This window comes from Symphodus melops (assembly GCF_947650265.1).
Source record: "Symphodus melops genome assembly, chromosome: 21".
NCBI classification, from domain to species: Eukaryota; Metazoa; Chordata; class Actinopteri; order Labriformes; family Labridae; genus Symphodus; species Symphodus melops.
The window spans coordinates 13865395-13880178 of NC_136711.1; the positions used below are offsets into that span (position 1 = coordinate 13865395).

The 14784-nt window shown below is 39.4% G+C and overlaps 2 protein-coding genes across 5 annotated transcripts in view; both read right to left on the reverse strand.

The window, feature by feature from the left end:
- LOC306842307 (calcium-activated potassium channel subunit alpha-1a-like) overlaps window positions 1–8225 on the reverse strand; it is an 82633-nt gene extending 74408 nt beyond the window's left edge. For all 4 annotated transcript variants that reach the window (XM_079372477.1, XM_079372476.1, XM_079372475.1 and 1 more), the window contains exon 1: window positions 7231–8225. In XM_079372477.1, the coding sequence (XP_079228603.1) occupies window positions 7231–7464 (234 nt within the window). In that variant the 5' untranslated portion in view covers window positions 7465–8225. The remainder of the gene's footprint in view (window positions 1–7230) is intronic.
- Window positions 8226–8916: 691 nt separating this feature from the next.
- LOC306842322 (disks large homolog 5-like) overlaps window positions 8917–14784 on the reverse strand; it is a 29793-nt gene continuing 23925 nt past the window's right edge. Inside the window, exons 30-33 of the mRNA XM_079372498.1 lie at window positions 14600–14727; window positions 13893–14002; window positions 10948–11057; window positions 8917–9919 (exon numbers count right to left, since the gene is read on the reverse strand). Of these exons, the coding sequence (XP_079228624.1) occupies window positions 9816–9919; window positions 10948–11057; window positions 13893–14002; window positions 14600–14727 (452 nt within the window). The 3' untranslated portion in view covers window positions 8917–9815. The remainder of the gene's footprint in view (window positions 9920–10947; window positions 11058–13892; window positions 14003–14599; window positions 14728–14784) is intronic.

The window sequence follows — 14784 nt, forward strand, 5'->3', positions numbered from 1 at the left end:
ATATATTTAACACCTCTTAATGTAAAAACAGTGTCATCATTAGATTCCATGATGGTACCACCTACATGCAACACATCTCAGCTGTTTCCATGATTAAAACTAAAAAAGCCTGCGGCAGAAAGAAATGTAATCACGTTGTGAGCCATTAGTCCGAGAGCAGCAGCCCAACAGCAGACCATGTTACACTTATTACCGTCTGTACACAGCCCTGCAGCTCGAACCTGGTATCACACTACATGGATAATAACATGTCAGGTTCACTCAGGAACTAAGCCAACAGGATAAGAGGGCAGAGAATTCAACAAGTATCAGCTAGTATTCAGACAGGGATTTATTTATTTTTATTTCATTTTCTCATTCTATTAGAATTGTGCATCTTTTGCAGCAGTTATCATACGAAACTCTACAAGTCTACAGGTTAAAAATATTTTGTCATTTATTTTGATTTCGAATCATAGTGGTCTTGAAGTAGAGCCTCGGGGGGGGGGAATTTAAGTAAAATATAACGTTTGAATCGGGAGATCAGACTGAGTGGATAAGACTAGGGTTAGAGATGAAAAGGAAACAAGAACACGCTGATTCCTCTGTCAGTGAGCAGCCTGTTGAATGAGGGTTTAACTTTGAAGACAATACAGCTAAAGGCCTCGAGTTTATCTGCAGTTAGCGAGCAGGGAAGCCAGTAACACTCATGATCTGAAAGCATCTGAGCAGAATGTAAAAGACAAGAAGATGCTGTAAACAAATAGGTGAGTATACATTATATCTACCTTGATCAGAACGTTTGAAAAGGAAGAAGGTTCAGAAGCTGTGACCCTGTCGCTCATAAATTACATCTATTTATTACTAAACTGTCTTCTTATTATGCTGTAATGGACATCCTTTTCTGTTACAGAATCTATCATCTAACTGGTTGGGTGATAAAATGATCATATAACTGGTGCAAAATATCAATATTTGAATTGAAAAAAGAAAAATATGGTGCTATAAACCGATTTCTCTGGCAGTTTGACCCACCATGTCATCCCTTATTACTCCTACAGTGGCACTTTGGGCATGAATGAGGGTAATGTGAATGTGAAGTCAAATGGCCTAAAAAGAACTTTACAGCAGGATAAAAATTTTTTAAAAAGTCAGACTATGGTGAAAAGAAGTTAGGATAAAGTGATAGCAGTGATAGAAATGCACATATTGTGGTGTATGCTATTGTATACAGTATCGTGACTTACACAATGCAATAAAATATCCAAACTAAATTAGAAAAATTAAGTAATCAACCACAGTAAGACTTGGTTTTTGGTGATGACCAAAGGAACAAAAAGCAAATGCACATTACAGTATACGGATGTGTTCAATATTGATACTTTTGTAAGTTGCCACGTTCTTTATTATGTAAAACGATTCAGGACTAATACACCTCTATGAAAACTTAACATGATGTTTTTTATCTGAAATGAAAATAATTGAAGTGAGAAGGCTAAGGAGAGGGATGTGTTAGCTAACTTCAGTACACCTAATTGGCATCCCACAGTTTTCTGCAGCTCTTTTAATGACCAAATCTAAAAGTGTAACTGAAAAAACACTGGACGTGACATTTTTAACACCAGTAAATTAAGAGATTAATTTAGTTATTTGTGATTAATTGGCATGTCTATAATAATGTTTCTAAAGGATCAGTGTGCTAACATTAAGGAGCACACCGATGGAGAGCTTTGTCTTTGACATTTAAATCATTCATTCCTGCGTAAAAAACAACATTAAGTTGAATGAAAAAGGTTTTACACACTTTTACTGGACTTTGGTTCAATTACATTAAAATAGATGAATACATTTTTAATAGCACCAGAAAAGTTCACGTAATTATTACACCCACTCGGGCATCACGACTCCTCTTTTTCACTTTGATCGATTGTCCAAAAGTCCAAATTTAGGCTACACTATCTCGCCTGAAACCAGGGGTCATCCATCAGCTCTGTTGGCTCTTTCTCTGAATTCACCATGATCATTTCTCTTAGAACGAGTACATTAAACTAGAATAGAACATGTGCCTTATGACACGACTTCTGCTAAAGTTCATGAATTATTTAAAACATATTCATATAAATCGCGAAATATAAGACATTCATAGGGGAGAACAAAATCTGGAAATACTCGAGTGGATCTATGGCCCCTTAGATGGGTAAAAAAAGACTGTAACACATGCGTCTTTGCAGTAAGTCCTTAAATCACTGAATGAATGAGTGAACGCAGATAAGACGAACTTTGCTTCAACTCAAGCGGCTAAATTCAGCTCATGCATGATGATTAAAGTTTAAGGAATCTGAGCGTAAAAATAGACACGGTTGTGTGATGTTTTGTATAAATGACACAGCTTTTAAAAGACATGAACAAAAACTATTTTAAAAAATGTCAAAATTTCAAGGGAAAAAAAGGAAAGAAAGCCGTAAAACAGTGGAATCCCTCAGAGAAAAATGTTCAAAGAAAATCTAGAAATGTGTGTACCTTTTTTCTCTTACAACCAATATTACAAATGGGATTTTTTCGACAAAAAGACAAACAAAAATTATAAAATTGTGTGTGTGTGTGTGGGGGGGGGGAGGTAAAGTGACATCATCAATTGCATTAAAAGCAGCAGGCTCTGGCACCGTTGAGATTTTTAACATTTGTGTTAATCTGAAACCTGTTGGATCACAGATGGTGTAGTGCCAGCCAAGCTGCAGCACGCTGCTTTTATTATGTAATGTGAGCAGCTAATACGTGCTGTGCTAATTACACAATCCTGAATAGAGAAGACTACAGAGTGAAAAGGTTGATGTTCTTGACTGTAAATCTCTTATAGTGCCTTTAAGTGCTTCCTCTTTAAGTTCATGGGAGAACAAAATGTGATGTGTTCAGACACTTCTGGCTATAAATGTAATGAAATGATGACAAACCAAATATAAACCGCTAGTATTTTTTAAAGTGTAAGTTTGAGAAGCAGTGAACAAAATAAGAAATACTAGTAAAGGGCAAATAATGTAAGTGCAGAATTAATATTCAGATTGCTTCACTTGTTGTTATGTTGTGAGTCGGTTTGTGTGTGTGTGTGTGTGTGTGTGTGTGTGTGTGTGTGAAAGAGACAACAGCAAAGTGCCACTCAGCTATTACTACTTTCTCACTGGTAATTACCGCTGTTCGATCACAACCACTCGTCTCATAATTACAATATTTCAGGCGACACTCCAAAGCACCACGAGAAAGACTCTCCGTCTGTATTCTCGAATTGCCCACACACGCAACTACACACACACACACACACACACATTTAAATTATTGTAGAATTTGTCTGAAAGTCAAAGGTTGACTAAATTCTTCAAAATCAAGTCTTTCAACCAGGGACAGGCTATATTTGTTCAATTTTAACAACAATTTATCAAAATAGCGGTGGCCAATTTTTTTTCTATAAATCTTGTAAAAATGGATAATTTGTCAAATTATAATTACACTGCCTCCGCATTTAACGGCAACTGAAAGACAGTAAATATCTAGAGATGCATCAGATCATATTTCATGATAAAACATCAAATATGTGGACCCATTAGCTCACGTTAGCATCCAACCACAGCTTAGCTTATATTATTATTTGATGGTGAGACACTATAAAAAAGGAAAGACCCTTCTTTCCCCTTTCACTATCCTCTTTACCGTAACCCCGTGGAAACGTCATGAGGTCAGGGAAAGATAGGATAATTCATAAAGGCGTAGGGGAAGGAGGACCACAATCTGACCGCATTTCCACTACATAATTAACATGCAATGGCAGAGGTTAATGAGGTCTGCTGTGGTAGAACTATATTTTTTGGATATACAAAGACTCAAAGAGAACCTATGCCTTTTTACCAATTAAATTATTTTAATTACCATAAAGTTGGAAGTTAAGTAATTAGGTGCTTTCTGGTCAGTTAGGACTCTTCCTAAGCTAAAATGACTCCAAATGCATCTCCAAATTCAATGTTACTTTTGGTACGACGTTCTTCTGATAGTTAAGACAGTAATGCTAGCATGAAGGTGGTTGTATGCTAAATAACTGTTGTGTAAGGGTAGCTAGATAGATGACTGGTTATTCAATATGTTGTTTTTGAATATGGCCAGATGACCCAACATCATTTCTCCCAATTGTCTTGTGGTTGCTAAATGATCTGGACACAGAGATTGGTCAAATTATTTAAAGGTTCATAAGATTACAATGACATGTGTGCCAGGTGCTTCGACAGCTGTGTTTTAGCTTCCTAGGCTATCGTTAGCATCATGTCAAATTCAATTTTATGTTATATGATTAGTTGTTTGATCTTCATCAAGGCCATGGCCATTGCCACAACAACAAAAATGTATTGCAAGAATATTATTTTCCTTGTATCTTACATAACACATTGGCCAATGCCCTCTGTGCTTATCTACTCAAACTATGAACATGAAACACACATCCTTTAATAAACCCCCCCAAAAATGACTGATAATCTAAAACAGCTTGTCATCCACCCGTTGTGAGTTCAGTGCCATTTACAATGAACACAATTTACTCTTCCTCCCAGACGGATAATAGTCGTCATCCATCAGAATCCCACAAACGGAGCGTTTCATTGATTTCCATCAGACTTTGGAAGTCAGAGCCACAGAGAGGGAGACTTAGTGTCAGGGACCTGTGAGCTGTCAGAGCAGAGCAGAGAACAGGGCAGCGAATGCCCAAAAACAAAATGGAAAAAAATAAACTGAACAGGGGGAAACAGTTTATCAGCTACCATCTATGAACAATGCTCTAAAAGCTCCATGTTTGTGCTGCTAATGACATACACAGACAGAGGGGTGTGTGTGTTCCTCCAACACAACCTGCCACATCTCACAGCCCAGACAACTGCATAACACAGAGATTTACACTTATAATGAAATCCTTTGCTTGCTAGTTGCTTAGCAACAAAAGTACTGATTCATATGGCACATACGGTGTGTGCCTGACACTGCATTTCTGACACTTTGGAGGAAATGTTGGATGAAAAAAAAAAAGGGCGAGAATAAGAAGAAAAAGAAGAAGACGGGGCAGGAGTTTGGAATGAATGCCAGGAGCGCAAAAGACGGCAGAGAGGGAGAGATAGAAAGTGAAAGGATGACCCAACTCTAACTGACTCCCACTGAGTAACTCAACAGGTTGGTGGAGCTTGCAGGATTCACTTGGCAGGAATGTGAAGAAAAACACACCATCCAACTGCTCTCTTGTATTCACACATGCACGGTGTTCGCCTGCGGACTCCAAAGGAGAGGAAAAACCTTGTCCTGATCTTTCACAGATTTATTTCTGTTGCCTTTTTTTTTGCATCTATAAATATAACCTGGATGCAAACAGAGGGATTCTTTTTGAATATCACAACCAGAACAGAAACTCTCTGCAGAAAAATAATGTTGTTTTTTTTTTGTTTAGGTGCTCATTTACCTGCATTTTTTAGACATGTTAAAGTCCAAGCAATACACAAAATAAACATAAATATATCCGCAGATTAATTAGAGACAGTAGTGATTGATGGTGGGATGTTAGTTGCAGCCCTAATTATAACCAGCTTCATCCAAGGCATACAAATGTTGCAGACGTCTCCTTTCAAAAGGTCAGCCCCACCCTGCACACAGCCTTTGCCATTTCTCCCCTTCCTCCAGTCTATCTGAGAGATGAATACACATTAAAAAGTAAAATTGCTCCATCCTTGGCCCATATCAGCTGATCCATTATGATCCTAAAGCTAAAGACTGAAGATGAAAAAGTATGTATTAAATAGAGCCTGGATCTGTTTTCTTTTTCAGGACTTTAGCCAGCCTCGGGTAGATGTTATCCGAACTATAATTGGAAAGCATACTTTGCTCGTTATTTGGGGATAATAGACTGTGGCATACATCGAACCTCTAGACTACAGAGACACCAAAGTGGTAAGACAATCATCTGTGAAGCAGCAGCTGATGTGCTGGGCGTGTCCTGAGCAACAAAAAGTGTTATGTCAACCAAATGGTGCGGCACATTTGATTGAATGATGTGAGTGATGTTGTTGATTGCTGTATCTGTTATGTCTGCAGCACGGTTAAAGACCCACCCAGGACAAATTTCTCAACTTGTGAGTAAATAAAGTTAATCTAGAATCATGAAGGGTTTCAATGAACAAATATTCTTCCGTTTATACTCTTGCGAAAGATTAAGTACAGGTAACGAGGGGAAGAGTTTTTATATGTTAAATTAAAAATTGAAAACTCCTCAATTCTCCATCATTTCTGCTGAAGCTTGGGCATTTTTCAAGAAGGACTGTTTCCTCCAGCCAAATAAATGGCAGTGATTATCCATTCAACATGTAGCGATAGCTATCGTGGACTGGTACTTAATCAGTAATGGTACCTGACTTGATGGTAGACTACTGATACACTGATACACATGCTGGTATTGGTTGCAATTTTTGCAACGTTTATTCAATTAAATTTAATCAGATGTAGCTGGAAAATATGTGAAACTTCTGGTGTTTGTCCTAAAATCAAACAGGCATAACTGAAAGTAGTGAACACAGGAGACAGTTAGCAGCACTCTTATTAATACCCTCAATAAAATATAAAACTGAGCTTCAGCTGTGGACTGTTTTCATTGCAACCAGTTCTTCAACAAAAAGTAGCTCCAATGCAAATATCCACAGGGAGGTGAAGGACTGTTACCAATGACAGGATTAAAGTTTCTCAAAACACAAGTGTACAGTATGTTCATTTAAGAAATGTGTACTTTCTAAAAGCATAGTGCTGCAATGCATTTTATGCACGCAAAAAATGGGTGGGTAATACTATCAGAAAGGCAATACACTCAATTAGCTCAAACTAAATGAATAATTGTTGCAACCTGACTGTTGTTTCAACACTTACAGATCTACCTGATGGATAACAGGAGATTTCCATCCAACAAGTGTCAGCTGTTCTTCCAACTCAAAGTCTGCACAAACATGGTGTCAAGGTGCATCATCCCGGTTTAACGGTATTTCTCTGTTTCTCTATATGCAGTTAAGCTGGAGGTTAATTATTCAACGTTCTCTTTGCGGACAGATTTAATTACGAACCTATTTCATAAATCAAACTGGACACACTGAAGTCACGCGCTGGCTGTCATACAAAACCCCACTGATAAATAAGTCATCCTCTGAGGTGTGGTTGTCTGCTGTGCTTCATGAAAACAGGCGCACGTACCTTCTTCTTGGCGTTACAGTGGCAGCACACAGTCCACAGGTATTTGAGAGTTCTCCACAGCAGGATGATGAAGAGACCCCCGAAGAAAGTGACCATGGAAGAGGCGAGGAATGCCCACCACATCCGCTGCCCGTTACTGTCACAGGGCACATCTGGCGAGAAGGGGATGATCACGTTCATCTTGGATATGTGGATGGACGGATCCGGGGTGAATTTCTCCCGGTTTTTCGGCATTGTGCTCACCTGTCAGGCCACCACCCCCTTCCCCTCCTCCTCCTCCTCCTCCTCCTCCTTCTCAAACAAACAAAAACAAACAACTCAACGGGGATTCAGACGCTTTTGGGACCTCCAACCAGCGCCCCCTGATGCCCCCGCGGCTCGGCCATGTTCGAGTCTGCCACCTCCCGCTTCTCTGGCTATGCCAGCCGAGGATGTAAAAGTTGAGTCCACAGTAGAAACACGGTTTGTTTTGGAAATTTAAAAAAAAAAAAAAAAACTTTCACACAAATTGAAATATCAGTCGTGCGCCTCACGATGCGCGTACAGGGCTGGAATTGCGCACCATCCTTTCATCCAGTGCGTAAAAAAAAATCACAATTCAAGAAAACTGCTAAAAACTCAATATTTCCATAAAGGATCAAACTATAGAGAGATATGTTCACATTGAAGAAATATGTCGTCCTCAGCAGACGATTGCTTCTCACGCTGCTCCACCTTGTTCAGCGGCGCAGTTTTCAACAGCTCCGCACTGTTGAATGCTCTCCTCGCAGTTAAAGGTCGCGCTTTCTCGACATCCTTTTTGAAGAGACGTTGTTTGAAAAAAAATACAAAATAATAAATCAAGTATCGGTTCGTGCAGTCAGACAGCACAGGATTTAGTTCTCGCGTCTCTCCAGGATCCGTTGACCGCTCGTTGCATCCATTTGTCGGGAGATGGCATCGCAGATTTACAGGTGGCGGGGGAGGAGCCATCAGTGGCAGACGTCGATGCCTATCTGGATGTCTGGTTATTTATAGTGACCGCTTCATCAATTTTTCATGGTTGTAACTTGTGGTTACTACCATCTTACTTTGAAGCTCTGAGTTATGTGGAGACACTTTCAGTTTTACAAAAGATGATGTTCAATTTCTGAGAATAAACACTTCAAACACGTTTTTTTTAATCGACATTTTTTTATTTTAACGTTTTATTTTTTATCTCTCACTTGTTTCAGTTTTTTGATGAATACCTGACTTAAGGTGGGTTTAAAAAAAGTTTGAATTTTTATGTTATTGATGTTAACATTTAAGATGTTTTGCAAAAAAAAAAAAATTGAAACAATGCGTTCAAATGATCAACATTTTTTTTCATTACAGCACCACCATTAAATTAAATCATAGTAAGCATTAAACAGTGACATTATAACATACATTGGCAAGAAATAATCATTAATAAAGTCGATTAATAGACTATTTTTCACAATATGTAGGCAGCTTTGATAGTGGTATGAAAAGTGATGAGATCTCATCCACACTGGTGGTTTACTCCCCCTAGTGGACTGAAGGTGTATTGTTCCTTTGGTCCAGCTTTGTGACATTATCTTTTGCCAGCTAATAAGGAGATTTGTGAATCCTCTCCCAAAAAATAAGTTCATAGTATAAGGACAGTTAAACAAATGTTTCTCAATGAAAGACAGACACTTCGTATTACAATAACAGTTTTGTTTTTAATATTTTATAGAAACATTAACCTTCATTAGGAGAAAACCTGCCTCAAAGTATTTCATCCAAACTTCGACATGAAATGTTGACAATGTGCTCTACAGCAGATGTGCCTGTGTATGTTTAGTGAGCCATGAACAAGAAATAAAATATCCCTTCTTAAAAAGCCAAAAAGGAACATGTTTTGGCAAAATTGTAGAACACACAAACCTGGGACAAACAAACATACCTACTGTATGATTAGACTTGAACTTTTAGTGTCAATGCATCCAGAAATGGAGAGTTGTTATTGGCACCATCACTGTACCGAGGGCTGAGGTCAAGATAGAACAGAAAACTATAACATGTGAAGAGGAAGAATATTTGCCCCAATTGTTCCTCTATAAATAAGACCATTATCTGAAATATTATCCTACCAGTTAACTACAGAGCTACATGTGGATATCAAAGTTTTATAAGCAACATCTTTTATTGATTAGATAAATTAAATGGCAGGAAATATGTTTAAATATAAAGAGGTGATCCACTTCATGAATAAAGTCTTCATATAACATTGATGCAGCCTTCATGTGGTCTGACGTGTTCACAGGACAGAGCGGGATGAAAGGAGTGCTACGACATACTAGAAAAACCTTCAAGTATTAAATACTAGTGTAAACAAATCTATCTGCACAGGACATGACTGTTTTAGTGGGATCATTTCATGATCCTCTTCATCAGTGCTGAATATTTCTAAATGTGAGAAAGCATTGGCGTTATCCGTCGATGTCTGTTAGATGTACCGTTTCTCTGCGTTTCCCAAAATAAACAATCGCTTCCTTTGCGAGGTTTCGGAGAGACGTGTGATGCGAGGTGAGATGTGAGTGAGGTGAGAGATTTTTTTTCTATGCTGCTCCGTCTGGAATCCACAGAACTTTGCTCTGCTCCTGCTCCACGATGGTCATGATCTGAGTGCAAATGTAGGAGACGCTGCCGCCTTGGACGACGCCTGCAACACACAGAAGGAAGGCGGGGAGATTTACATGGGAAGTGTGAAATATCTATAGTGCAGTGTCTTCTTAAACAAAATCTTTTCATTATCAAAATATCATTATAATATATCATTATAAATAATTTCCCCCCTCGACAAATAAAGCTTTTTTTAATTGAATAGAGGAAGCTTTAGTCATCCAAGTGGGCGACACTTAAATAACTATTTACTATTATTTGGTCATAAGTAGCCAATTTGTTTCACTGATTAATTTTTTAATAAGCAAGATCGTGGAGCCTAAAGATTTAGTCCTAGACTCTGAGATGAAAGTTCATCTGTGGTTTCATGATACTGTTAACTACCACATACTCACAACTGTTAATAACAGTTAGCTGTATAATCACTGTTCTCCTCATCCGGGCTCGTGTGGGACAGAAGGAGAAGATTTGCCGTGTTATGTGTTCATTTCAAGAGCACCTCCTCATAAATCGTCTCCTTTTATAGACTCATTAATCAGCCCGACGGTCGGCTGTCTCGGGCTGGCTGCTGCTCCAGATACAGAAACTTTAACTCGAATCTGTGACGTGTTCCGAAAACCTCAGACGACCTCTGAAGCTGGTGGAGACTCACAGTGGCTACGTTTATGATCACTGACTTTTGCTGCTTTGTTTTTTTTAAAGATTGAACGATATCAGCTGCTGACACTTACTTTAATAAGATGTCGATTCATTAATGTGTATTTTAAAATGCCTAAGATCATAAGTGTAACATTAAACTATTCCATTGACGACATGTAGCAACATAAAGAGGTCCTGCTTTGTGGATTAGTATGACACAGTTTTCATACATCTGCATGGATTAACAGCTCTGAATGTACCTGTCAAATATGTTTTTTTTTTGTTTTTTTTTTATAAAGGTTGAGCCACAGGTCACATTCGATTCGGGCGGCCCCGAATCGGGGGGGGGGGGGGGGTAAATAAGCAAAGGACTGTAGACGTCTCTCTCTTCAGCACATCACAGAGACAGAGTTGTTGTTTTCCACCGACCTGTGAAGAAGCGGCTGTACTCCTGCTCCACTTTCTGAGCCGCCTCGTACTGCTCCTTGGAATGTTTCTGAGAGAGTTTATCCCGCAGGTACAGAGGATCCTTCTGCTCTCTGCAGAGACGACACCAGCACATGTTAGCATACTTACAACAGGATCATGCTCAAACACACACAGACCCATAACAAGGCACAGCATCAGGGCTCAGAAGGAGTCAGGCTGCGTCATTTACTTGACTTCTCAGTTGTTGTACTGCTTTAAAGCGGTTCTTTCTCTCTTTTACATGGTCTTGAATTCCACAAAGACATGACAAAACAATCTTAAGAAGTCTAAGTGAAACTTCAAATGAGCTTGGCCCGTCTATAATGTCAACAGACTTATACTGACCTGATTGATCGTATCATTTGTGCTGCAATAACTTCAAAAGTTCAATCAAATTTTCCATTGACAGCTTAAATATTATGAAATATTGCAGTTTTTTATATTTTAAGTACGAGAAGAACAATTTAAGAATGGAAGTTTTATTATTGGTGAAACCCGCCCCTAGAGACATGACTTCTTTTGAAGCACATCTCCTGTAGACTCAGAGACATGCTGCTCATTATACTGTCACAATGATCTTAACAAACGAACAACAACACTCTTTATTAAAGGAAGACTTTCATTCAAACAGGATGATAAGGATCTGGTATTCATCCTACATCTAGTCTCCAGCCGGATGGTTCGCTCCATATCTGCCTAAGACTTCAGTCATGTGACTTTTAGTCTTCCTCCACTGGGAGCCTCTGACCTCACCCAGAATCAAACTGCTTCCTCCCCCTGGCACTCAGTCAACACGTCGGCCTGCTGAAGCCTTCCGCCGGATCAAAACCATGAAAGAGCCTGAGCTGCAGCAGGCGGGCAGTGGGAAGTTTGTGTGTGTGTGTGCGTGTGCGTGTGCGTGTGCGTGTGTGTGTGCGCGTGTGTGCTGCTGCGGCGGGTGGGGTCACCGCCCACGCCACAAAGCGGAGCCACAGTGAGCTCTCCTTGGACAGCTGGCACTCAGCTGATGACAGCCGAGGCTTAGCAGGATTCAATCTCCGCCATGTTTTCCTGCTGCACCAATCCATAGATTTATGGTCGTGTGTGTGTGTGTGTGTGTGTGTGTGTGTGTGTGTGTGTGTGTGTGTGTGTGTGTGGCTGAGAAAGCCCATTCCTGCCAGACCTGAGTGTGTCTTTATTTGTGTGCGTGCGCACAAAGTACCACGTTGAGAGTTCAGCTCATTTAATCTTGCCGTGAGATTACGAATGGGGAAAAGCAGAGGGACCTTTGAAATATGACATCATCTCATCACAAACCAGAGCAGGTGGTGGACGAGAGCGGGCGGCTGTTTGTGAACTCATCACACTGTGATCTAATCAAAAAGATCAATTAGTTTACTCTGTGTGTGTGTGTGTGTGTGTGTGTGTGTGTGTGTGTGTGTGTGTGTGTGTGTGTGTGTGGAATTAATATGATTATAGAAGCAGAAAGACTTCTGCACATGTCCGTTTCCTGAGCGAGCGTCTCCATGGAAAGGAAATCAAACGAGTGATTCACGTGTGTTATTAATGGAAGTTTGGTCCCAACAAAGATGAACTTTCTCTTTCATGTGGAACTTGTTGATGGGTCATACTACAAATCACTCACACCATGTTTCATATCACGTGTAATCATACCAACTGACATCAGCCTACACCATGTTAATGTCATGATACTGTTTTAACCTACACGTACTTCTATGTACTGTTTCATTGGGCACTCATTCTTTGCACTCCTTTATATATTAATATAATATTATATTAATATATTTGATGTAGAATACTTGAAGCACAGCTGTTTTGACTTGTATTTAAATGTACTGTCATTTTAAAACAATCTGGCACTAGAATAGAACTTCAGGGTTTTTTTTTTTTTTAATCTAATTCATCTTCCAAACTCAATATTGCTCGAGATTTGTAGTTCACAGCTCCTCCTGTCTTTTTCTTCTTCTGCAGTTAATTTAATCGTTCGTCATCCGCCCTCCCCTCACTCCGTTTAGATTAATCCCCTGTGGGAGAGAGGTGGGAGTCATTGTTTTAACCCTCAGGATGTTTGAGATTTGATTCCTCACACTGACAAACAATCTACAGGTAGAAACAGATACAATAACGGTGTCAAATCAAACGTGTTGTTCAAAAGCTCAATGACAGAATGCGTCTGTTCCATGATGTGTTGTAAACCGGTTTATATCCGTGTTTCATTGCATTTGTTTATGTGGATTTTTCTCCAGTAAAAAGACCTTTGTGATTCCCTACAGAGCCAGACTTCTGGATTGTGTTGGGTGTATCCGTTTTATAAGTTTTTAAATATTAAGTATTTTATTTTATTTGTAGTTAAAACCACATTTTCGGGAGTGCAAATAGCCAGGCGGTTTTGTCTCGTGTTCCATGTACAGAGAGGCTGTAGTCCTCGTCACAGCTGCTGTGGGTTGAATCCGGCCTTGGCCATTTGTTGCATGTCCTCCCTTCCTCTCTCCTCCCAACGTTTCCCGTCTCTCTTCAGCTTTCCTATCCAATAAAAAGGCAAAAAGCCCCCCCAATCCCCCACCAAAAAAAACAACACATTTTCTAATTTAACTCTACACTGTGTTCTTCTACAAGTAACGGTCTAGATAATGTGCTGCTCAGAGAAGTCTTTGATATGTACAGATAACTCTGGGTCTAAACTTCTGTATGATTCCTTTTTTTTTTTTTAAACAGTCTCATAAACAGCCTCCAGAACTACAAACATTGGATGACTGATTTCCTGAAGCATCTTCCCCTGAACTGGAGTTTAAACAGAAGCTGCACCCTAATACAGAGCGCACTCGACATTCACCACAGGGTTTCAGGCCAAACAAACAAAAACAACACAAAACCTTTAAAAAAAAAAAATGCATGGGATTACTCACTTTATCTGCTTGGCGTTTTTGTAGCGAATGAAGATGACGATTGGGTAGATGTGAACGCTGTGGAGACGTTCGATGGCATGAGGGGCAATGTCAAGTAAACAGTGACTGTCCTACGAGAGAAAATGAGACATGGACGATGGATCAAAGCAGAATGTTGCAAAAAAAAAAAAAAAAGGAAAGCTCAACCGTCGATTACTTTCTCTGAGCTCAGGCCTCTAAAATCTTCAAGGAGATTCCAAAAGAGTTGATTAGTACTCCAAATGTTTGTATTTTTTGTCCCTATTGGCAGATCAGCCCTAATGCTTCATATCATTTGCAATAATAGACGATTATTGCATGTAAATGCAGACATGGTCAATCAGGTGTTTTTTTTGTTTTTTACTGATTTGATTGATTGAAAGGTGAGCCTTCTTGGGTGGGATCAACAAGTTTCACGCTCCCTTGTAAACGAGCATCAGAGAGAGCAAATAGTAGTTACTTACACTGAATTCACTGAAATTGAATGGTTTTAAAAAATACCTCCCCGGACCAGATTTGAAATTTTCAAATGAATTGTTTGAGAACAGGTGGTTGGTTTAAACAAAAGCAAGTATAAAAAACAAGAACCTGTCCTTGAGCCAGATTGATTTTGTTTGTTTTTGAAGTCCCAGCACAGACTTGGAACTAACATGTAGAAAGAAGTGTCATCAACAGTCGGAGCATTTTACCTTCTCTGTGATCTCTTTGATTGACGCAACAGTCGTCACATCGAAATGGCCGCTCCTGCGTTTGTAGTCGATGAACACACAGTCCTTCACTCCTCGCTCTATGGCCTGCTGGGACGCCTTCATGATCTCTGGATTTTATAAAGAAAATAAAGACTTTGATTCACTTTAAATTTCCCTCCAAAAAG